This window comes from Epinephelus lanceolatus, chromosome 7, assembly GCF_041903045.1.
Source record: "Epinephelus lanceolatus isolate andai-2023 chromosome 7, ASM4190304v1, whole genome shotgun sequence".
Taxonomy (NCBI): Eukaryota; Metazoa; Chordata; class Actinopteri; order Perciformes; family Serranidae; genus Epinephelus; species Epinephelus lanceolatus.
Window position 1 is genome coordinate 30824605 of NC_135740.1, and position 25755 is coordinate 30850359.

The following is a 25755-nucleotide window of genomic DNA, read 5'->3' on the forward strand; positions in this document are numbered from 1 at the left end:
GTGGAAATACACACAGTATAATAAGTGTAAAACAGGGAGAGAGATTGAAAGATAGACTGTAGTCCACACCTCCATCTGGTTTGAGACGGTCCCTGTCATATGACTTCCATTTCCTGGTACAGTCGGCGGCTCAGATACATCCCAAACACCGCTGACTGAGCGACCCTGTTGGATATTCTCTTCTTCTCTCCCGTGGCTGACACTCCAAACTGCAAGGCGACCATGTACCGATATGCTGCAGTTGTTTTATCCCTCGCCCTGGGAATCGGTACGTATCATCACCTGTATTAGTCTTAAAATCAGATGCAAAAAAAGTGTGAAAAAAAACCGCTGTCTGTTTCTGCGAAGTGACGTGATTAACGCTAAACTTATGGGACACTCCGGGCCTGGTGCCTCTGGGCTAAAGCTACAAGCTCCTCTGGATAGAAAGATTAAACATAAGTGTATTAGTTGTCTGTGCTCTTTAGTGTTAAAGACAGAAATGTAATCTGAGTGTGAATTTACTGTACGGGCCTTAAAACGAAAGCATCACCGCCTGGTCAGTCGAGTAGCAGCCCAGTCGTGATGTTTTGCTAATGAAGCTAGCTTGCTAATTGTTACCTACGTCAACAACATCAAACTGGAGCGCTGCTAAGTCGATCTGTGCACCTCAATAAACTACATTTCCCCACGCAGCTGCTATGTATGTTTTCATGCTGTGGTATAACATCCAAACAATGCACTGACAGTAACTGTAAAGGTAGCTTTAATAGTCATAGTAGTCATAGTGCCATTCCATAATGTGCTGGCTAGTCAACGCTAGCTAACTTAGCCGTGAGCTTGCTTATTAGATAACACTTGTTTTGAAGCTCAAGTCCGAGGTAATGATAAAACCTTCTGAGTCATGTCTGCTGCCAAACAACGACAGCCACACACACCAAGGTTAGGAGGCTATAAATAGTGTTTAAAACCCAGTTGGCACAACATAAAACGCATTAACAATGTGTCAACTGGCTAGAATAGTTAGCATTAGCAACGTTTGGCAGTTTACAGTAAGTTAGCACGTGACGGTACAACCAGAACGAATTACCGTTAAGCTAACGTTGTGTGAGGTAGTTAGCAAATTAGCTAGCCTCAGTCACAGCGGTACGTAAGATGATAAATAACAATATATTATGATTAAAAAACAACAGACATTAAATAAGAAACAAGAATCGTCATAGGCAAGATCACTTTTTATTCCAGGTGAGCGCTTGAAATGAGGAATTACATGTAAATTGGAGTAATTTAACGTTAGTTCAGTTGATTCCTCATTTGAAACAAAAGGAGGAATTTTACAACGTAAATTCCTCATTTAAAACTAGCTTGATGCTAGCTGATGTTTTATTTAACAATATCTGTATTTTATCTTCTTATAACAAGCATTGCATAATTAATAAAGTGGACAGTCTTGGTAGCAAATACAGTATACCATTAAATAAATAGACATGTAGCTAAGTAAAATGCAAAAAGTAACAGAGGTGAATGATGTTACAGTAATTGCAATGTAATGTCTGCCTAATCTTGCAGATCACGTGCCGCTACACTTTGCAATCTTATCTTTATTCCTGTCGCCCCACCCTTACCCCTGTCTTTGGCTTTATTGATCATTACCCACATTTTATTTCAATAACTCCATCAGTGTTCCTCAGGTATTCATAAGAAACTGACAGCTTTCCTTTTGTAATTTATGTTTCCGTAGCAATATATGTCGATTCATGCTTTGTTTGTTCACATTTTTCCATCCTGTGCCTATTGATTTCTTACCTTGTGAGAGACACAATTCTTTACATGCATGGCCACTCTTTTTAGAAATAAAAATCACTTGGATAAATAGACAGGTTGCACAGCTTTTTCTGGTTATCCAGGTCAAGATCCGTGTTCCAAAAACTTAGGACTACATTATTATATTCCCATGGGCAGTGAAAGAGTGTTCCTTTTTGGCATTGTTACATTTGACGGTTGTGTATTGAGTAAGTGAGTGGTTAGCTAATGTTTTTACATTAATTTGATGTGCTGTAATTAAGATAGTGGTTAACTAGTTTTGTCACAGAGGTTATATTTTGCTTGTAGTGTGATAGTTTTTCTCAACAGTAAATGTCTATAGCTGACAGATTCGGTGTTACACCCAATTCTGTGACCTTGTGAGGAATTTCAGCTATGTTTCTACTGCAAATGTTTTTATCATACATTCACACACACTGCATTTTGATAGGCTTGAACAAAAATGGTGCTCCCATAGATAGGGTCACAGGTTGATAGCTGTGATTTCAGTATACTGAAGTCTGTGTGAGAAAAAAACACATATTTTAAGTGTTGACCAAGCATTGTCAGATGAGATGTCGCTAATGTTATGTAGCCCTACAGTAAAAATACAGTATTTCTATAGCAGTGTTACAAACATCCATGTGACTTAGAGTTCATGTTTACTGCTTAATAGGTTTATGATACAAAGAGATTGTGTCAGGCAGCTGTTTTTGAGTTGTTGACAAAGCATTCTGGCAAATCCATATAGTGAACCTGAATGGACTTTGACCTCTTTTCTGTGAAATTGTATACAAGGTCTTAGAGCCTGTAGAAAGATACAGGGGTTTATTGCAAGTATGACTGAAAATCTTTTTTTAAAGTGTGCTGTTGTTTTAAAATATTACTTTAGTGTTTTTTGTCAACTTGGGGTCATGTGATTCTTTTGAACATTATACTTTTATGACAAGTGAACTTAGATATTCCCAGCCTGTTTAGAAAATGTCCTAATCCAAGTTGAATTTTAGTACATGGCATTGGCGGTGGTGGTCATCTGATGTCAGCTGATGTCTGAGTTTGTGGTTGTTTTCCTAAAAAGGTGTTTGTTGGTTCTCATCTCTCTTGTTTGAACAGACAAACTTTACATGAGTTTCCATTTTTTGGAGCTCTATCTTTAGTGAAGAGAGTAACCTATTAAATTCCAGTTGGACTAATAATTAATTAGAAGAGGGAAAGTGGTGTAATGTTTCTTTCCTTTTCCAGCGTTCCAGCTTTCACACGGCACTGAGGTGAACGTCACTGACAAAGACAACAACTTATGCCTCTATGCCAATCTAATGGTCAACTTCTCAGTCTCCTATGACACAACTGACAATAAGGTAAGTGTCTGGTCTTAGTCACAGTAACCTCAAGATGTTCTCATATGATGGACTGTTTGGTACACAGTATTTAGTACTGAGGCTGCACAGTATCTTTATGAGGTTACTTTGCTGATACAGTGAAGCAGCTCTGCTCTTATCAGGAGGCCTCGCCAGCGTGACTATCAGACAGCTCTTGTGGAAGCACATGTCACCATGGAAAGGGGAAATGAGGATAGTCACTACAAAGCAAAGAAATTCTTGCTATTCAGCATTTTAGTTAGTGAGTTTTCCTGGTGCACATCCTGTGATTGTTATGTCCTGTGTTTTCACTAGAGAGCTGTTGTGATAAACAAAGCAGCTCACAGAAATTTAGGAAAATTTGCGAAATTTCATATTAGCTGTCTATTAGACCATGTTTGCAAAGGAGAAACTAATGAGAAAATCTTTATTCTGTTTTTCTTTCAGAATTAGACATGCCTAAATTATTACTTTATGCCAAGCACATCAGATGAACAATTAAACTACACTCGTCTTACTTGCTTGGTGGCTGATGTTTTTGCATGAATGAAAATTATGTTATGTTCAGTGTCAGTGACTACATTTACATTCACAATAATATTCAACTACTATTTTGAATATGACAATATTGTGAATTTGATAATATTCTGGTTGGATATTCTTAATTACAGAATACATTTCTTCTCAATTGACCCTTCGCTAAGCCCCGCCCCTTTGTGAAGGTCTGACAAGCTGTCGGAGTAAGCCTGGAGCCCACACTGTAACTAACTGCACTCCCTGAAGAAATATTATCACATTTTTGGAAAAATGAAACAGTGATTCCAGAGAGAAGCAGACAGAGGGCTCTGCAGTCTGTGTTTGAAGGATATATCCAGGATGTCAAACTGACCCAGCAGCAACAACAGGTTAAAAAGACAAAGATAGTTAGAAGCTAAAGCCGAACTGTAGGCTACAGATCACAGTGTAAAAGTGAACCACCACATCACTGCTGATCGCCACACAAGACAATGAATATAAAGGGAAGCTTCTGTGCACACCGCGATGACACAAAGCTGGTTCAATATCAGCAGACTTTCCCTGCTTCCCTTCACTGGTTCCTGTACAGAAGCAAAAGCAGCATGTGTTTACATTCAGTAGGCTATATCTTCAGTAGCTAGCTAGCTAACCCTACACTTTCCAGGGTTTGATTTTGGTTTTGGAACAGGGAAGAAACGTATATCTTTTTCCAACCTCTCCAGGTAACGAGTATCATTAATACACGACGTGCCCCAGGCAGTTTGCATCTCGGTTCGGGTTTTTACTGCAGTTTTCGACACACAGCCTCTTGCCTGTGTACGGTCAGCTCTGTGAGTTGTCATGGATGCGTTGTACACAAACTAACTAGCCAACATTTTGCAAGGCTAGGTAAGAGATGCGTGCCCAATGGAAAAGCCCACATCTCTGGTCAGAGGAAGAAACAACTTTACTTTTAAACATTATGAAAGACTTACATACTAACCGGTTCTTGGATATGCTCAAATATCACAGCGCTGACCTTTTCAAGGAAGTGGTTGATGGAAAGAAAGAGGGAGGCTGTGTTTGCATGGTCGAACAAGTCAAAATACTATTTTTTTTTAATGCAAATATCACAAGTGGCTCCAGCTGTTACACATTTCCATATTTTGACATGATGACAGCCGTGTTAGGGCACGTTAATCAGGGTATATGTGGCTGCATGTAAATGGGAATTTTAGTGTAATATTCACTTTCATGAGCCATGCAAACTGCTTAGTAGGAATATTGCCTTTTTAGGAATAAGGGCAAAAAACGAAATATTTTATGCCTGTAAATGTAGTCAGTGTCACTGTCCCTGGAGATAAAACTCTGCTAAACTTTTTTTTTTCCTTGAGGTCTTAAAAGCTTACACTCTGCTCTCTTTTAGAGTGCAACAACCGAGTTTGAACTTCCTGAAACAGTCACATCAGATGGAAGTAAGTGTGATACCACAAGCTCATTGTTGAAGATTAATTTTGGAGAAGGACACTCCTGGAGCGTGAACTTCACCGTGAATGGAAAAATGTACCAGACAGACACCATTACGTTTTCCTACAACCTTGGTGACACAAAATTCTTCCCTAAAGCATCAACAAATGGTAACTAATACGCCCCAGAGTGCAAGACTAATATACACACATGGATGAAAGACTTTGTACTAATGCTGATGTGTTTTTGAATTACTTTTAGAAACCACAAATGTCTACGTGAAGCCTCACATTACAGATGTAGGCATGGACACCTGCTACTCCTGCAAGAGTAAAGAGGTGCTCGAAGCTGATTCGGTCAATCAGACGCTGTGGAACGTGCTCATACAGGCTTTTGTCAGTAACAACATCACGAGTGAAAACAGTAAGTGCCGATGCAGTGTCATATCTCATCCTGCCTATGATATTTCTCTCCTGTTTACATTCATCGTCTGCTCTCTCATGCAGTCACTTCTTGTGCTGCTGACGTACCCACAACCCCGGTTGCCCCCACCACTCATGCCACCAGCACTGCGGCTCCCATCACAAATGCTACGTCCACTGTCCCTACTACCACCACCACCCCAACCCCACCCCTCCCCACACCCACCACTGGGAAGTACAACTTCAAGCCCAATGAAAACAGCACAGTTTGTCTGATGGCTTACTTTGGCCTCCGGGTTGCTTACAAGCAAGCTGAGGTATGTTCATAAACAGTCTTGTTTTCCAGGTGATTTACACGTGACCTTCCATTGTTCTTTTTGTTGATTTGATTCCCTTCTCTTCTCTTAATGTCCCAAGATGAACTTTGACCCCAATGGGACCACCATCTCTGGATCATGTGGAGACAACACCAGTGAGCTGGTGGTGGTGTCCACCAAAATGACTATCATGCTCACTTTTGTCCATGTAAGTCTGATAAACCTGTATGGTCACATTTTCTCAGTATTTGACATTAAATGGCTTTACAGTGGAAACTGACAATTTATTCTCCCTTAGTGTTTCCAAGTGGTGTTATTGTTGGTGCTGCTGGCCTCCAGTTTTCCTCAGAGCCTAACAGCTATTACAGTTTCCACAGATACTTTGATCATTCTAACATCCACCATCTTCGCTACTGTGGATAGTAATTACAAAGAACCTACACTGATACTCTTTGGATAGCTATTGATAGCTATTGGGAGCACAAAAGCACTATCCTCTTCCTGTTTTGGTTGTGCAGTGGTTGACATCATAGACATATATATATATAGTGTCAGACTGTTGCAGCTATAACATCAACATTGGCGCCATAATGCAGAAGGCAAGACTTGACTTTAAACAAATGCAGCTGCGTTTTTTTTGGCTAAAAGCCACTAAAATGTTTACATTTCTCAACTGATTTCCATAATTCAGTTTTATAGTGAAGTGCTTATGATCTTTGTGAAGTAGGAAAAAAGGTTATGTCTCCAGTTAATTAGAATCTCGATATATATGGTTTTAATTGCTGCTACAGTGTGTGTCAGGTTAACATGAACTGAATTACTTACTTGTGGAGATGTTTGCATATAATTTAATTTAACTATTGTGGAAGTAGACAGCTTCTCAAATTGTGCTGCTAGCTAGCAAAAGATGTTTACTTCCACTTTATGGTTTAGGATAACCAAGTGTATGTGTTATTAAAAAAAAACTAAAAGCATGTTGGGCTGTCAAATACAATTTGTTAATTTCTTAAAACTATTTGTTTAACACAAGAAAAATATACAGAACAAGGCAGGGAAATTTGTTAATAATAGATCAGTCGGTCCCCAGTCTTTTTGGTCTACTTTATTTACAGTAAGTTTGATTTTGTAGTCATATGACTAACAGCAACAGTGTCAGAAGTTGGACATTTCCACCATTTATTCTTCTTTTCTCCCGGTAGTATCGTGCACTCTTAATCAGTTAGTGGTGTTCAGGTGTTGCAGGTGTGAAACTGAGGACTAGTTCAAAGTTTACTGTTAATTTTGACATTATTAAAAGCACTAAAATAGCACCAATTTGTAATGCAGAGTTTGTTTGTTACCTTAACTCCTAAACCCATATTTGTGGATATGATTTCTACAGCAGCACCACTGTCTTTCCATCTTTATTGTTTCATACTTCTGGTCGGGAATCTGTGAATTAGACAGACGAACAGTGCTGTAACTAGGGACCAACATTACATAACCTCACAGAACTAGACAGGATGCTACAAAATGTGACATGTTCACTGACAGTATCACTTGACCCTGAAAAGAGAGAAGGGAAATGTTTATATCCTGGCTGTCCTTGATGCTGACACTCTGTTAGCCTTTGGTAACTGAGAGAGCTGAAAATGTCGTGTTAAAATACATTGTATTGATGCATATTTCTATTTTCTGTCCAACAGGACACAAAGAAATTCCGCCTACACGCTCTGAACATCACTGGAAAGACGAGCGCTGGTAATTACAATAAGTAAATCTACCCACATAGACCAGACACCACACTGAGAAGTAAGCTGATGTTTTTCTCTGTATCTGTGTGTTTCTTTCAAGGTGTGACGTTCTCTGAGGCGAACACCAACCTGAGTCTGTGGGAGGCGGCTGTCGGCAGCTCCTACATGTGTAACAAGGAACAGAGCTACAACATCACCAGCCAGCTCACCATCGACACCTTCGATCTTCAAGTTCAGCCGTTCGGAGTCAAGAACGGTGTTTTCAGTACAGGTAGGTTTTTCTTTAATGTCTCCTAAAACAGACTCTGCTGACCAAACTGTTTCTTATTTAGAGCGGAGAGGAAGTGGGTGATGACGCCGAGAGGTTGTAACAAGATGAACTTTGTTGTGTTAGAAGCAAATAAATGAGTTGTTAGTTTATACCTGTACTAGGGCTGAGTGTCATGTGGAAATTGGGTCCAACAGTGTCTTAGTTAAAGGCATGATAATATGATCATGTAATGTTTTTAATGCAATTAATTTTCCCAAAGAAAACAAAAAACATTTTAGGTCACAGGTTTAAATTAGTATGCATTCAATTTTTCAGCTGTTTTTTTAAAATTATTGGTTGTCCAGTAGCTCAGTGGGAAGAGCAGGCGTCCTAAAAAGGAAGTCACAGGCTGCTGCCACACAGCCTTAGTACTAGCTAGTGCTGTTGTACTTTATATTAACTTAACAAAGGGAAAGTGCTTGATCATACACATTTTAAAGTAGTGGTTTTTAACCTTTTTGGCTTACGTCCCCTCAAAATAAAGCAATTTTGCTAATAGTCCCTCCTCACAAGCCATCTGAAAGATTTTAGAAGAGGTGAAAGAGTCCAGTATTTCACAAGAAGAAAGCAGAAATTAGAGGAGAATGTAATAATTCTTGTGACCCCCCTCAGACTGTTTTCTTGGGACTCTTTTAGAGGTCCTGACCTGTAGTTTTGGACCCATTGGTTTAAATTCTTGACAGAGACAGTGCTATTTCTAATCAAGTCCATCCAAGGCTCAACTTCCTGAACAGGAAGTCTGGTTAATGTTCATCACCCTGATCACTTCAAAGGCACCCAAATCACCTCCCAAAGCAGGTCCTCATTTGTATAAAATGCATCTGTGTTTCCCAAAGATGTTCATTCAAATGAACAGTGTTATGTGACATCTCTAAAGTAGTGAGAATTAAGTGTTGTGTTGCCCACAGTTGATGGCAAATAAAACTGCTGTCGTGCTGCTGTGGTTTTAATCACTGTTTCACCTGTTGACTGACTCTTTCTTTATCTGCAGCCCATGAATGTTCATTGGATGACACCAGCATCTTAATCCCAATCATTGTTGGCGCTGCGCTGGCTGGCTTGATTCTCATTGTAGTGATCGCTTACGTGATTGGTCGAAGAAAGACTTATGTTGGATATCAGACCCTTTAAATCCAGTGTGCAATCAATATCACGGGGTTCCCAAGCCTGGTCCTTGGGTTTCATGTGCAATTGTTTTTTAAATTGGCAAATAACATAAAGATTCAAGAGTCAAAATCTAAACTGAAGTCTCTGCTGGGAAAAAATCTGCAGTGCTGGATTTTATTGGTCATTATGAGACATGAAAAGCACATGGAGTGTTTTTGAATTGCAGTGGAGGGTCTTTAATGATGATATAATACGGAGTAAATCCATGTAACAACAGAGGGTTTGGTGTTTTTCTCAAGGACCAAACTTGTCTTCCCCCAATGTTTGTTTCTTTTTTGTTGTTTTCTGGATGTCTCGTCTTTCCCTTATTTGTTGTGTTTTTTGTTAATGAGCAAGTGCAGCATCCACACAACCCTTTTTATTTTAATTTAAAGGTATAATATGCAGAAATTGACAGCTACTGCTTGTAAACAGTGTCCCCAGCAAAAGTGGAAGCCAACCCCAAATGCACTATATTTGTGATTTTGGCACCATGTCCATGATCCCAGCTTCCTTTAGGATGCGTGCTGCGTACAGTCTGGCACCTGGTTGCTACCTTTTTATTAAGTCCCGACTTCACCTGTGCTGTCTCAAACATAGTGGGTCATAAGTGATGACTGAGGGATTCCTTTTGTATGAGTCTATATATTTCCTATAAGGAAAGTCCTTCACCTTCAAGTATATATATTTAGAGTTCCTATGCAGGTACATCACACTTACGCACTAACAAAAGCCTCTGGACTTTAATTTTTCAAGTGTTTTTCGATGACTGACAGTCTAAATTCCTTGGATCCTGCACTTGCTCTGCAGACATTCCCTTGTTGTTTTCTTTTATCATTATTTAATCTTTGTGCACATTTTAGTTCCTTTTATGGTCTGGCTTTTCATCCCCACAGTTTTTCAAATTAAGACATAAAAGAGTTTTCAGCAGCATTTACTTCACAAATCAAAGGTAGATTGTCGGTCAGATTTCTTTCTTTGTTCCCAGAAATTCATTAACAAGGATGAAGGTCTACTCCATTTGGAAAGTAGTCAAGGGAAATATGCTTTAGCCCGTGTTTGTCCCCTGTAGAGCAGGAGAAACATTGGAATTATTGTCCTGATTATGGGGCTCCAATCATCATATTAAGAATGTGAAAGTGTTTGTTGTTTGAGCATTAATGGACCTTTTTCATGGTGGACATTTGGGCATCAGGCAGCAAAAGTCCAGGTGTAACTAATGACATTAACGAGTGGCCCTGGAACTGGCAAATCATTAAATCATTGTTAGTGTTATTAACTACACCTGTGCTCTTCCTGCTGCACCACGTCCGCCATTTTAAAAGGTCTCTTACATTTGCACACGCTGCACTCAGAGAATAATATTAAAAGAAAGGCCAACTGTTATTTTCTCACTCAACACATTTTGGCATTAGGTTTAGAAAAGGGAGAGTTTTGATATGTAGATAGTCAGCGCAGAGAATTCTGAAACAAGGATATATACATCTAAATGCACTAAGGCGCTCTTTACATTTTTGCATTATGTTGAGTCTGTTGTCACATTATCTCACCTGTGTATAGGCGTGGGCTTGGCCTGAGCTCTGAGGGCTGCAGCTGGATCAGGGGACGTTAAAGCCCCTGAGAGCTTTGTTTCGAATCTAAAGTACTTCTCTGTAACATTTAGCATTCACAAATACACAAGCAGCAATCCAAAAAAAGGTCCTGAGGTATTTCTGCACGAACTGTTTAATCCAGTTAGACATTTTATTAAATACGCTTATTTGCTTTCTTGCCAAGAGCTAAATCAGACAATTAATAGCACTCTCATGTCTGTCAAGCTACATCAGCACATGCAGCTCATACAGCACAAAGACTGGAAACAGAGGGAAAAACTAGTCTGGCTGTATCCAAAGCAAACAAAACCGCCTACCAGTCCCTCTGATGCTCACTTAGCATGTTGCATCATGTTTGTTTGGAGTGGTATCAGTCTTTTCATCTGACTCTCAGCAAGAAAGCAAGAAGGGTATTTCCCAAAATGTTAGACTATTCTTTTAAAAGCTTTTTCACTCCATCAGGACCTTGTAGGTGAGGTTTGATCCAGAATTGGCAAAGAACGAACATGCCTACGCCTGACTTAGGATTCTGATTAAAAAATAAAAAACAAACAACAAGGAGGTGTGTGATATAATCTTGTGATACACAAAATTGTTGGCAGAAAGTTGTGTTTTCATGTAGTCACTCATAGTAAGAAACTTAAATTAAGCTTTCGGGAGCTTTTAAGTCAGGGAATTAGTGCAGGTTTGCTTTAATGCGACCCATTCGCCAGAATAAATGTTGGCATTGTACGTTTCTGTAAAGTGACGATGCTGTGGTAAATGTGTGGTTAGGTTTAGGCATAAAATAATCTTGGGTAGTGTTAGAGAGGGTTATGTTTTGACTTAAAAATACCCAGTTTGGTCGCAACAATCGGCGACCATAACCACAGCTAAAAATGTTCCAACATCTCGTTTAAAAATACCCGGTTTTGTCGCCACTAATATGGCTGGAAATGTGCCGACATCACGTTAAAAAAATAATCAGTTTTATCACCATTAACGAAGCTGGAAATGTCCTGACATCTTGTTTTGAATGACACGGTTTTGTCACCACAAACACAGTAGGAAATGTCCTGACATCCCTTTAAAAAAACTCGGTTTTGGTGCCATAAACACAGCTGGAAATGTACCAACGTCTTGTTTAAAAAAAAAAACCAAAACAGTTTTGTAGGCATTATTGCAGCTGGAAATGTCCTGACATCTTGTTTCAAATGACATGGTTTTGTCACCACACACATGGCTGGAAGTGTGCTGACATCACCTTAAATATATTCAGTTTCATCACCATTAATGCAGCTGGAAAAACCCTGATGTCTTGCTAAAAAATACCCGGTTTTGGTGCCACAAACACGGCTGGAAATGTCACTAGTCTCCAACAGTGGTCCTCTGCTCAGAAGCCATCACGCCATCCACCATCCTCTCCTCCTTCTGATGAGAAACTCTTCTCATATACATGTAATCTGAACTAAGTCACTTTAGAAATGTTGATATAATAACGTTTGGAACGCACAAATCTGCCATTTACGGTTTGCATAAATACACAATGCCAGCATTTGATTCTGTCGACTGGGCTGAGTGATGCAGTATCAGGGACAGAGGCAGGCCCCAGAATGTGTACTTCTTTAATAATAGAAAGCCAATGTGACACGTGGTAGTAGCTGTGTATTGTTGCTTAAATCTAGCTCAGTGTTGTGTACTGTCAGCCTTGTTCCAGCTCTCTCTCAGGACTGGAGCGTCTCTGGCAGTACGCCACACTGAATATGAGTAGAAATAGTTTTTAAGTTGCTTATAAAGGTTGCTTTCCCAGGACATTGTACATGTGTATGAGTAATAGCTACGAATCAAATAAGAGCTTTGATTGTTGCCTGTGATTGTTGCTGTCTTGTGTATTTCAGCTTTGTACAAACTCAGTTGCCTTAATTACAAAGATGGTTTTGCAGCACTGCTGTAAATGTTTATGTTTATGACATTTTCTTATCGTCAGTCTCCCTTGTTCTCATCTAACAGGTTTATCATCACGACAACTGTGCCTTGCTTTGTCTTGTTCATTCAGTAACTACCTAATGATGTTAAGAAACCTTTTTGGTAACATTGCACACACATGTTCAGCAAAGGGAATTCGTGCTGCAAAACCATCTCGTTAAAGATCATTTAATGTGTGTTATGTGGACAGAAATGATTTCATCTCCATTCACTCACGCTGTTAGCTATACTGAATTGGATTTCAAATTGTGTGTCAGACTGAAGTGGAGCTTTTTAGTCTTTTAAGATTCATGGAAATAAAAATGCGTTGCTGCCCTGGACACCTGAGTAAATGTTTATTGCTTTTGTGAAACTGCTGCTGTAAATACTTGGGAGCTTCTTCAGGACTTTGAGCCGGCTACATCTTTCTTTCAGCCATTCATGCCTTTAACCATTAATATTTTTTAATTCTTCTGTTCAACCTTTGAGACATTCACCTCTCTGCTCTCTTCACTCCCGTCTAGCTGAGGATTGCCAGGGTGATGCGAGAGAGAGCTTCCTTGTTCCCATAGCTGTCGGAGTTGCCCTGCTTGTTCTCATTCTTATCGTTCTGATGGCCTATTTCATCGGGAGAAAGAGAAACATGGCCACCGGCTACGAGTCTTTCTAGTTAAACTTTCCTCATTCAGATCTTAACTCTCTTCAAAGGGTAGTCAGTGAATCGCTGCCTCTTTGCCTCGCTGCCTTTGACTAATTGTGACAAATTACCATAATGTGTTGTATTGAAGTTTCCATGTAGTGTTAAATGCTGTTGACTGTCTGACTGTAAAGGAATAGTTTGACATTTTGGGAAATGTGCTAAGAGTTAAAGGAGAGGGTGGATATCACTGTTGTTTTGTTTGTTAATATGAACATGCACAAAGACTGCAAACAGAGGAAAACAGCTAGCAGCTTTGTCCAAAGGTAATAAAAACTTGTTTACCAGCACCTTTAAAGCTCACAGGAAAACTTGCTAGTCTCCACTTTCAACATTCAAGGGTGGGTCCATTTGCATTTTTTTCTGGGTATTTCAAATGGAAACAGCCTCTCAGCCATTAGCAAAAGCAGTGACATATGTTAGGGCGCTGATAATATTGATGATTGATAGGGCTGTATGAGATACTGATCCACAGTCAGTGCAATATTTTCACCGCTTTACCTCACCATCAGATAGCCCTTTTCAATGGGGAGCTGCAGCTGCTGTATCGCTCTCTTCAAAGCCACGAGACTCCATTGACAAAAACAGTAATTTTACCTCACAGAATACAGGAGTTGCCACCACAATTAGTTGATTGTGTGACTTTTGGACTAACGTGAACTAACGTGTCCACAGCAGTACATCGCTGAGCTTCTGTGCCAGTTTTCGGTTTAGAGGAATATAGCTAACTTGGAAATGGATAATGCAATTCTCAAAGAAGGATTGGCTCAGTCACAAACAAGCACATTAGGCGGACTGGGGGATTTATAGGGCGCACCCTCATCGTGCAGAAAGCTATGTCAGGTGGGAAAACGTTCTTAGAAGGGCTTAGAAACGTAGTATATTGACACGTAAACACAAGTACTTCGACCAACGTTTGAATGTTTGGATTTGAATACATAAAGGTGGGCATGTCTTGTATGATTTGAGCCTGTTTCTGACCCGATTTTTGAGCCACACAACTCATTTTAAAGTTGGACTGTATTTCAGCTTTGTTGGGCGTCATTTGCCATGCAGTGTACAGAGAGGAGCGAGGACCAATCATGGCCAGGACATCTGCTCCTGAGCAGCAGTCAGATGTTTATAATCTCTGACGTTAGAAATTTTTGTCCGCTGTTGTCAGGCCGTCGTAGTTAATTTCTTTCTCACTGCACCTGTGCAAAGAGGCAAACAGAGCATCTAAAAGTGCCATGGTGACGCAACGCCTGTACACGCTGCCCTCTTTGATGTTTCTTCCCCTCCTGTCACGACTGATATGAACAAGAGAAACGTTGCCAGTAATAAGTTGCTGTGAACTGCAATGTTGTAAATTTACAGACCTCTGCGGGCAAATATACTTCCACCTGCCTCAGAGCTTTAAAATGAACTGTCAACAACATGACCTGAGTGCTTACACGTACAGTCTGAGCACTCAGGTTGAGACTTGATGATCAAACCAACTAGTGTCAGCACATTAATCTTGAGCTGTGGCTTTACATCGCAGACGATTTATTTGTACAGTGGGAGTTGGAAATGAGCTCCAGTCGTACAGTTTTTGCCCAGCTTTTGGGATACTACCAGGACGCTACACAATTATTTAAAACCTCAAAAAGAAATAAACAACGGATCCACCCTTTAAATAGTTTAAAGAAACATCCCTAGACTCTAAAATGTTATTGGACTGAATGGATAAACATAGGTTGTTTGCGATGCTGCAAAAGGATATATATCAACAGTTTAACAGCTGCTTAATGTTGAATTAACAGACGTGAGGGTGGTACTGATGAACAAGAGAACATTTTGCACATTTCCCAAAATGTCGGACTACACCTTGGAGAATTTCCTTCACTCATTCTGCCTGAACATTAAAGTTCACATAGACTAATAAGTAATAACTTGATTTCTTTTATGTGCCTTTGTTATATTTCCTCTCATCTACATCTGCGTTGTTGGTTCCACTTCTTACAGAGTCTGACCTCCTCTCTTGCTTCTCTGCCTCTTTCCTCTGAGCCTCTGTCGACTGTAAATTTCCTCAGCCCCTCTCTGAGTACTGTTTCCCGCTGACTAAAACCACTAACCTGCTGTCTGTCTGTGTCTCTTTCTGTCTGTCTGTCAGCTGAGGAATGCTTCCTGGACTCTGATTTGAGCTTTTTGGTGCCCATTGCAGTGGGCGTGGCGCTCAGCTTCCTAATCATCCTTGTGCTTATCTCTTATCTGATTGGCCGGAGGAAGAGTCGCACTGGCTACCAGTCTGTATAATTCAACCCGGCTGCTTCTGCCTCTCGCACCCTCTCAACCCCTCAAAAAACACTCTCCCTGCCCGTCAGCGCATCGAAAGCATCCCAAATTTCCTGCTCATTTCCGTTCGCCTAAAAATAAGCTTATTTCTCGTACACAGTTTAAAATTGATCCCAGCAACCTCCCCCCAATAGTTTCCTTTGGTTTATTTTCATTATTTTGCTTTGATGCCAATGACTGAATCGAGTACCAAAACATTTATGATCAATATTGCATCGTTTGATTGTAGATTGCATGTTTTGAAAATTAAATTTCTGGCTGTGAGTAGCCGTCCACCTCCTCCCCCCCCTGAGACGAACCCCCCCCCCTCCTCCTTCTCTTCCTCCCACCCCAGAGAGGCTTTTTCCCCTCTCGGTTTCTGTGCTGTATAATAGTATATGTGTAAATTACTCTCTTGTATAGAATGAATGACATTGACTTTTGATGACATGAATGTAACGAGCAAGCTCCACTCATTCACATCCCCGACGCCACACTGTTCTCACGTTATTTTTAACCCACATGTAACATAAATTAACACGTAACTCAAACACTACCTGTTGCACATATAGTCACTTAATTGTAGTTTGATGAAAGGGACACTAACTGAGACACTTTACCAGCATTGGGACCACTTTATTTTTGTTGTTTTGGGGAATTGTGTGATGTTTTATGTTTCTGTCACTCACGTTAGGGAGATTTATTTTCTTGAAATGTTCACTTCTTTTAAAAGAAAAGTATTTGGTGAGTTAATTACAGTGTTGTTCCCTCATAGTCCTGTATGAGATAAAACTTCAAACCTACATTGGTCAGCAGGATCAACCTTGACTGAATGTACGTTAATTTCTCCTGACACTACCCTCCATGTGATAGAGCAGTAATATAAACAGCATGAGCAGGTCATGAGTGATATTTAAGTCACACCGTTTCATTTATATGGCCCTCAGTGACATTCGATCACTCCTCCCCGCCCCCAGACAGTTTCGTGCCTTTCTGTTGTGCACCTCTAAGTTGCTTGCTTGAAGCTTGTCTCCATCTGATGAAGAATGTGACATGATGAGCTTGTTTAACACAAGTGGGGAACAAATTAAATAAAGTTTCGTTCTTGTTTTGTATCACTGTCATTCTTTTTAACGGCTTTACTGCTTGTAGTTGTGAGGTGTGCAGAACAGGAAGGTCTTGTGACAACTGAATTCAGAGGTTAATGGTTGTAACACTGAACATTCACACTGCTGAGTAAACTAGAGCAATTGCTCAAAATGTACGTTAGACTTTGATCAACGGTGTGTCTTTTATAACCAGAGGCATGACTCTCACTCCAGTTCTTACTGAAATCAGACAGATATGCTGGTTTACACAGAGGTCACACCATTTTATTTTATTTTCTGTTTTTTTGGGTAAAGCTATTAGCAGCATGAAATAATTAAAATGAGCTCTACCTTTACCTGCTGCAACATTAAAGTGATATATACACACAAATGCACCACTTCTATAAAATACATGATTCTGAAACTTTACTTTCAGAATTCAAAGTATATTTAACTCCTCAGTGTCAAGGTCCCAGATGTGGATCAGATTCACCCTGAGATGCTGAAGGCTCTGAATGTTGATCCTTCTCCTGTGCATCTAGTACCATCATCATCGACAACTGCCTGCAATACCAATGACATTTTCATCATCCTCAGCTGTAGTGGCTAACAAGCTAAACTACAGTAAGAGGTGTTAGCATTTAGCTCAAAGCACCGCCTCAGTACAGCCTCACAGAGCAGCTATGGCTGTAGATTTTTAGTCTTGTTACAACAAATAAGGATATACTTCACATTGTGAAAGTCATGTGAGAATGCATGAACTATATCCTCTTTTTGTTGGCCCGGATGGGGTCTGTTAGACCTCTAAACAAACTACTGTTATTGAACTCCAGTAACAGAAATCCAGATACACTTATTAGAGGGTGACAAGTAAAAACTACTCGTGTATAACCAATATGAAAATTAGATGTGTTTACAGCTGTCATCAGAAGTGGAACCAAGTCATTGCTCTGCAAGTCACAAGTAAGTCTCAAGCCTTTGCACTCAAGTCTCAAGTCAAGCCCCAAATCATGAACTTTGAGTTTCGAGTCCTCGACTAATTAATATTTAAAAATAAATAAACATGAATGCTTTCTAAATTGTTTATTAGTGAAACCACGTTTGTTGGAAGTTTTTGTGTCTCCAATTTCTGACCCACATGTTTTGCAAACTGCATTTTGTTTTTTGTTGACCACCTCAAACTTTTTGTAGACATACAATTATCTTTGGTATAATTTTTTCCAGGAGATTATCAGTAAGGTAACATTAGTTCGTCATGGTTCTCTCTTGCAACTTGACTGGATGCTGTTGGATTCCTTCAAAGGAAATGGATCTGGGGAATTTAATGTTGACTTGCGGAGAACTAATAGCTTAAGTGTTAGTTACTTTAGTAAATGAAGGGAAATTAATTGATTTAAGGTACACTTTTTAAATAAACTTTTTAACCTGTGAGCTTGGGGGAAGTTTACAAATATTTCCGAGTCAAAAGGCTCAAGTCCAAGTGAAGTCACGAGTCATTGGTGTTGACGTCCAAGTTGAGTTGCAAGTCTTCTTTGATTTTTTCAAGTCTTTTTTCAAGTTTTTTCAAGTCTTCAAATTTGTGACTCAAGTTTGCGTCATGTGACTTGAGTCCACACCTCTGGTTGTTGTACAACAAAAGAAGAGTGTAATTTTCTGCAGCAGATGTCTGAGTGGGTTTAAAATGATCATAAAATTAGAAAAAGACAGAAGACAGATGTTCAGATATAGCCTATTTACCTCCAAAACTACATACTTACTTATACTATGACCAAACTATACCACTTGTAGAGTTAAACTGAAAATGATGTGTTGAAAGTGATTTCTTTAAGTTGATGCAGCCTGTCAGTCCCATGTGGAAGAAAACTTACAGTACATACCAGAACATTGTATTTATTATAAGAACTATAATAGGAATAAATACAACATTGATATCATGTTTAGTAGCACAGTTCAGACAGGATTAATACTATCACACAATAGTTATACTTTTTATAACGGTACAGACCTTTGACAAACTATTTCACAGTACAGCATGTCTCTTTATTGATCAGTCTTGTGTAGTATTTCATTTTCAAAAGCAAATGTTTTTACAAAAGAAGGCAAGAAGTGGCTTGTGATGCTTTATCATAAATGTATAATACTGCTCTATTCAACAAAAATATAGTAATAGTGTATTTGCAGTCATTTATTATATCTTTTTTACTGTGTAAGTACAGTACAAGTCCTGCTTTCAGTGTTTGCATGATAGTTCTTTGAATTCTTACAATATACATGTTTGAAAAATATAATTCAAGACAAATTAGTACACGTTGTCACACGGAACTGTGCACACAAAACCATAATCTAACCTGATACAACAATATTTTCTAATCGCCTAGTAATGTTTTAAGTCATAATTGGATTTGCATAGCCAGAAACACTAACTATTGGGCAGAGTGTAATTTAGTTTGATTAATCTCGCTAATCATTACAAAATATCAGGAACTGTAACTCGCTCTACGCAGTCGTCCTGTGCTCAGCACTGTTTGTTGTGGGTGCAGGTGCCAGTAGCACGCTCAAGATACAAAGATACAACACAAACAAAAGTGTAAATGACTACTTCTTGAGGAATTTGTTTCACAGCAGAAGACGTGGATATTTAGGTGAAAGATGAGGAGAGGGAAATTACATATTTCATGGAAAATAATGCTTCAAAAAAAATTTTTTTCCCTTGTACATTTTTCCTGCCTCATTGTCACGGGAGCATCCTGCTGGCAGCGACATCTTTGACTTACGCTCCGACATCCAAGGAGAAGGTCACACTGCCCAGGTAGCGGTCAGTGGGTGAATCGTTAATGATGCCCTTTCCGTTCAGTTTGCATTGTACTTGGATGTGAGTGTCGTACTGCACTCCTGCAAAACGCACAGCCACCACCGGTGAAGAGTAGTTTACCTGAGACAGGTGAGACACGAGAGGTCAAGACGTGACGGGGGTCATTTAAAAGAGAACACCACCAAATTAAGAATTCCAATATATTATTTCTATGGGAAAGCTTAATAAGTGTTGTGTCATGTGAACATGAGCTACTCTCTCTCAAAATCAGAAACCAGAGACAAAAGGCTCAAACTTATGATGTTGTCAGGTCTAAAGTCTGGAGCTGCTCCAAAGACAATGAATGGGAGGCTGATTTTGTGGGCCCACATGATGTTTTCTTTTTTTATACCCAAATTCTCAGTTGTGAAACAGAAAATATTTTCCCCTGGGTGCTCTCAGTGTCATCTAGAAGACTTTTTTCAATTCATCATCTATGGAGCAGCTCCAGACTTTAAACCGTATGTCATCACAAATTTGAGTTTTAGCACTCTGTTTTTTTTTTATTTAAAGAGACTTGTTCATGTTTACATATATTTTTCGGACAGTCTTAGACCATAACAGTAACATGTATGAATTTTAAAAATCAGCGTAGTTCCCCTTTAAATAAAATTGCCTGTATGTTACCCACTCACATGTCTGAGCTTCCCATAGTATGGATAGTACTTCAGGTCAAAAAGGCTTTTAGGAAAAAATTGGAGTTGTCCCAGGGCTTCTGGAGGTCCTTTCTGCAAGAGGAAGAAATCATGTTTCTTTGTAGTTTTCAGACATGTTGCAGAGATAAAATTAAAAGTGATGGTGGTTTACTGTACCTTAACTCCACAGGTCACATTAATTGGTTTGCCCTGGCCTGGTAAGTACCCAAGAATCTATCGAAAAGTGAGAATAGTAAGAAAGAAATGACAGACTGGAGTAATGTGAAAATACTTGGAGACCAATGTTATGGAAGGGATGATCACTAATCTTTATCTATTTAGGTAGCACTGTGCAGGGATGGTAAGGTTGGGATGGGGGAGTACTTTAGTTAAACAGTAGTAAGTGAATTTATTTGTTTTTCAATATTACAATTATTATTGCTTTTAATTTTATTGTGTCTTATTTTCTTGTCTTGTTTGACCTCTTTCACTCCCTTATATTGTGTATTAACTATATGAAACGAGGCATGATATTCACTCCAAGGAAGTCTGTATTACTGTGGTATAAATGCTTCAAAATATAAAATATATTGCGGGTTCTGGCCGGCTTTCTCCCACAGTCAAAAGTCATTCAGGCTGGGTTAATTTGTGACCTTAAATTGGCCGTAGGTGTGAATATGAGTGTGAATGGTTGTCTGTCTCGACTTGTCTAGGTTGTACATCGCCTCTCTTCTGATGGCATGGGATCAAGGGCGTAGCTTTTGTTTAACATTGGGAAGGGCACATAAGAATTTAGGGGTCCATCTAAAATCTACACCTCAGACTGGGATAGGCTCCAGCCACCCTGCGACCCTGAATAGGATAAGTAGTTACAGATAATGAATGGCCTCAAACTGAACTCCAATGGATGTTTGTCTGACAAAGACTTTGCAGGTCGAAATGTTGCATTAATTAAGATTTTGGTAGCTTGCAAATTTCAGTGTGTGGACAACCTCTCATTTTCCTTTGTATTCTATTTTCCTGTGATGGGCACACTGTCCACCGTCTTTGCTTCAAACTGAACTCCAGAAGGATGTCAATACATACATCGAAAAAAATCCTAGCAAAAGTTTAATTTTAACTTGAATTAAAAATGTAAGAATATGACTTAGCATTAATTACCATACAAAATGTTAACCATGACACAAAGTAGTGCTCAAATGGCTTCTTCAGCCTCTCCCCAAGACGGCCACAAGATGTCACTCACTGAGAAAACCGTGAGCTCCAACAGTCCAGTAACAAACTGTGTCCCTGCTGTTTTATGTTCCCTCTTTTCTTTGTAGTGTGCTGTTTTACAGGTTTTGGTGACACTCATCTTACCCGGTTCATTCGGAGGAGGATGCATGGCCTTCCCTGAGAATAGCCATAGTGGGGGTCCTGCAGCCCCGAACACTCCCCCAACCAGGACCTCTTAAACTGACACGCTTTCCGCTCTGCACTCTCCTCCAGGTCATCCTGCATGAAGTATCTGTCCTGTGCACAGCGAATATTCTTCCTCTCCTGAGCGCCATCGTTATACGCTGAAAATGGAGGGCAGGGAGAGAGAGGCAGAGAGGGAGGGAGGGAGAATGAGAGAGGAGGACATAAATAAACCCCTGCTACAGCAATGCTCTGCCAGACTCAGGCCTCTGATTAAGGAAGCTTGACAAAAGCAGGGTGAGAAAAAAAAAAACAAATTGAATGGCTGCACTCTGCCCACAAAGGGGCTTCCCTTCCCAGCATGCCTTGCAAGAACCAAATGGAAAAAGGGGACAAAGGTAGTGAAGATGAGGATTAACTCACTGCATGCCTGCTTAATGTTAGACAAACTCAACAACCTCATCTAACCCCTTTATCTTTATCATCACTCTCCTCAATCACTGCTGACTCACGTCTTAGATATTCATCCATAGACCTTGCATACTTCTTCCAGGATTTGCGATCAGAGGCGTTGAAGGCAATCTCGTGGCCTTCTAGGTGTGGGGCCATCGTCATACCTGCCAGTGGAGACCCAGAGACAGTCAACTGTGCTGAGACTCAAGTAGAAGCAACAGACTGAAGGACGGTTGAGCAGAAAGGAAAGCGACAGCACAGGATGCAGCGGAGTGGTTTAAGTTTGGGGGTTATATTTACCTGGTGGCATCACTCTATCATTGAAGGTTGGATGGTAGGGACTAATAGACCACATGAGGCAAAACAGACAGCCGCCAAACATGGCTGCAAGAAAGATATAAAGTGCAGCGTAGAAGAGAAGGATAAGGCCTGAAAGAGGAGTGAGAAGATAAGATGTTAGGCTGAATATTCCTGATGCAGTGTTTGCAAAAAAAAGTTGCTTACATAACAGACATCTCTCAACGAATCATTTATCTGATCTGAGTGGAGAAAAACAATGAACCATTCCCTTTTTTCAGGCTGTGTGGTCTGTCTGGACTCCAGCTACTGTCCTTGATCAGGATGGTCACTAATTTGTTTACTCATACAAAAGCACTGTCCTCCCCTCGTGTCTGGACTTACAAATAACTAATAGTTTTAGTATAAAATCCACTATCCTGAGAACACCTTGACAAAGACACCCCAAGAACTGTCATTGTTCTGCAATTTTCAATTAACAGTCCATTAGCAACTAATCAAGCCAAACGTGCCCTAAATTAAATGGCTTTTGCTGTGCGGGCAATTTCACAGGGGACTAGCTGCAGCCAGCCTTGCGTCCCGGAGCCACAAAGGCCTTTCTGTTTGAGCTCAGTGAGAATTCTCCCAGCTGTCCTTTCACTCAGGAACACAGTGAACCTCCGGTTGCCATCGTAGTGAAGGTCTTTTGCAGCCATAGAGGCCCAGCCAGCTCCAAGGAGCCCCAATCACCCCACTCTGGTATTGTGTCCCCTGTTACACACTCGTCTCACAGGACACACAGCACAGACTTCAACTCAGGGCCTTTCTTCGTCGGACACATGGGCCCCACTCCTCCACAAGTGTGCACACACTGGTTTTGTGGCTGAAATGAGCTCTTAGCCCTGCCTGGGATCCAGCATTTCAGCTTATGCAAGTAACACACACTTTCCTTGGATATTTTCTCTGCACTCAGTTGGATCATGTTTGCACATTGTGTACAGTGCAGCTGAGGGAGGGGGCTCAACAGCGTCACATGGCAGCTACCCTGGAATACCAAGAGGCTGCTCCATCATCATTGACTCAACAAACTCGTCCAGTCTGTGGCTTCTGCCAAATAAAGTTCGCCTGCACCAAAAGGTCAGTTTGGCAGTGAGCTCTACGTGTTTAACTGCAACTAAGGGGCCATAAGCATGTTAAGTTCAAGGATAAGGTCGCCAAGGCTTTGGGAAAGAGGCTGTGGAGAGCATGGTAAGATGTGGAGGAATGTGATTCCCGGCCAATGCGAGGCCGGGACAGTGAGCTCCCGCTGGGGATACGTCCCCAGGCAGTCTGTTTTTGTCGGGCCACTCTGAATTGTCCATGCACCTATGTAAACATTGAGCATAAGGACACACACACACTCGCAGCACAGTGAGCAGAGTCACTAGACTGCAGAGACATTTCTAACCCCAGAGTGCATCTTTTAAAGACATTTAAACACCATGTCTCTTGTTTAAGACCATTCAACTGTAAAGCATCCCATTTTAGATCTGTAATTACTAAACAGTAAAAAATAAAGTACTTTTGCATTAATCCAAACGCCCCCCCCCCCCCCCCAAAAACAACACAAAACTTGTCTTTAACATCAACTCACTCCAGCTCTTCCCAGAGCGACCCATGAATTCGTTGGTCTCTGCATTCCACAGGTATGTCTTAATGTCGTCTATTTTCTGGTGGAGCGTCCTCTTGGGTAATGGCCTGCGCTTCCATCTCTCAAAGTTCAGGTCTTCCTGCTCTAGCGGCTGGTGCTCGGCCAACTCCTCCTGCTCTTCCTCCAACTCTTGGCCATGTTTGAGTAGCACTTTGTGAGGCTGGTGGATAGAAGAAGGAGAGAAAAAGCCCTCACCACACATATTCTCAACTGCTACGTTTCTGCAGTCAACCTATTGTCTTTTCAAATCACTGCAGGAAAAAAATGGCATGCCTTCTGATCCGAGTATGACCGACGATATTAACTGCCAGAGTGTGCTCTGCATATTAATGAACATCACACTGATGGTCCTGTCCCCTGTTTCTGCAAATTATAAACCCGCTGGTGACCTCTCTGGCACTCGTTGGGAGAGCTGACCTCCTCTGAGTGGACCCTCCTGCTTGGAGCAGCAGCTGCAGACAGCAGAGCTGGAGGGTCACTCTGACAGCCAGATGTTACTCACTGACTCTCAGCATCCACAGGCCAGGACACACAGATCCCAGAGGAGCCGCAGGACGCTTGAGAGTGTCACCGAAAAGTCATTTCATTTATGAGAGGTTGGCTTTTAAAATAATCTGCTGTTAAATGTTGTTAGTAGCTTTAAATCTTGTGCTAATTATATCATTTGATTATTGAGTTATTAATAACTGTTCTGTTTATGAAAAATAACTCCAGCGCTCATGTGAAACATGCCTTAATCAATGCATCTGCTTCAAGTGAATAAAGTGATTATAAAGTGATATGTTTTCTATTTAACGTCAGCACTTACAACAGTTGGTGGATGGTTTTTAATGAGCTTCTCTTCAGCTCCTCCCTCTGTGGAACTGGGCTCCATATTCTTCACAGAAGGAAAAGGTACTTGTTAAACCAATCACATCGACCAAGCCATTGAGATAAAGCGACACACCTTTATATCTGCAAGCTCAACAACATTTGCAAAACTTTTCTAAACAGCTTCAAACTATCTGAATAACTTTGCAAACCAGAATCAGACACAAGAAGTAATCATTAAATGTGACAAATAAAGTTTGAATGAGAGATAAAAAGACATACCTTAAGTTTTCTTGGCAATAAAAACGCGTCTTAGTGTGTCGAAAGCCTGCTTGACTCCCGGAGAAAAAAAATAATGTTTGTCAAAAAGTATTTGGGGATTTCATTAAAAAAGTTTTAGGCATGCAGAGGGGACCGGGTGTGGAGAGCCTCCTGCGACTAAGCGCGCATCATAGTGAATGAACGCTGGACAGAGAAAAACTGGGGGTGGGATACAAAGTGCTTTTTTTTGGTCCTGGAGACGTTTTGGCAGCGGCCTGGACCACAACACTGCATTCAGTACACGCACACCATTAGCCATTGTCTGCTAAGCTGGGCTAAGACTGAGGCAAATCCTGAATACAATATTTATAGCTTATCCCAACACAGGACACTGTTGTCAATCATTGTCTGGCTGCATACTGTACGTGCACAAAGACTCAGACAATTTTTTAAATGGTATTATAATGATTATTGATTGGGCATATATTCAACATGACACAAAAGGATCAGAAATGAAATATCAGTCATCAGGTATTGTCCCTGCACATGCATGCGTATTGATCCACTTGCCATCGCCAGCAGCTTCATACACTCCTGCAGCAACTGCTTACCATAAGCTTCCCTCTGTGGAAGTTCAAGTTGTCCTCATCCCTGATCCTTTCTGTACGCCGGTCACGTAACGCTGTTACCCCATGTAAAAAGTGGGAGAGGGGGGACTTTTTTCCCCTCTTCTTT

General features: G+C 40.5%; 2 protein-coding genes across 4 annotated transcripts; one reads left to right on the forward strand and one right to left on the reverse strand.

Moving 5' to 3' along the window:
* The first annotated feature begins 93 nt into the window (after nucleotides 1–93).
* On the forward strand, nucleotides 94–16673 carry lamp2 (lysosomal-associated membrane protein 2). 3 transcript variants are annotated; one of them, XM_033633328.2, is made up of 9 exons: nucleotides 94–268; nucleotides 3025–3140; nucleotides 5062–5272; nucleotides 5364–5525; nucleotides 5609–5841; nucleotides 5942–6049; nucleotides 7527–7581; nucleotides 7675–7845; nucleotides 13091–16673. In XM_033633328.2, exons 1-9 carry the CDS (start codon nucleotides 223–225, stop codon nucleotides 13234–13236), a joined length of 1248 nt encoding a protein of 415 aa, XP_033489219.2. In that variant the 5' UTR covers nucleotides 94–222; the 3' UTR covers nucleotides 13237–16673. The 3 variants fall into 3 exon arrangements, with proteins under 3 accessions (XP_033489219.2, XP_033489220.2, XP_033489221.2); XM_033633329.2 differs by having other exon boundaries at nucleotides 15398–16673; XM_033633330.2 differs by lacking the exon at nucleotides 13091–16673 and adding an exon at nucleotides 8876–12907 and having other exon boundaries at nucleotides 95–268.
* A 1847-nt stretch (nucleotides 16674–18520) lies between these two features.
* atp1b4 (ATPase Na+/K+ transporting subunit beta 4) lies at nucleotides 18521–25233 on the reverse strand. Its single transcript, XM_033632545.2, has 9 exons — nucleotides 25042–25233; nucleotides 24758–24826; nucleotides 23893–24109; nucleotides 22284–22412; nucleotides 22043–22147; nucleotides 21492–21691; nucleotides 20310–20366; nucleotides 20133–20225; nucleotides 18521–19578 (listed from the first exon to the last, which is right to left on the reverse strand). Exons 2-9 carry the CDS (start codon nucleotides 24821–24823, stop codon nucleotides 19417–19419), a joined length of 1029 nt encoding a protein of 342 aa, XP_033488436.1. The 5' UTR covers nucleotides 24824–24826; nucleotides 25042–25233; the 3' UTR covers nucleotides 18521–19416.
* Nucleotides 25234–25755: the final 522 nt, after the last annotated feature.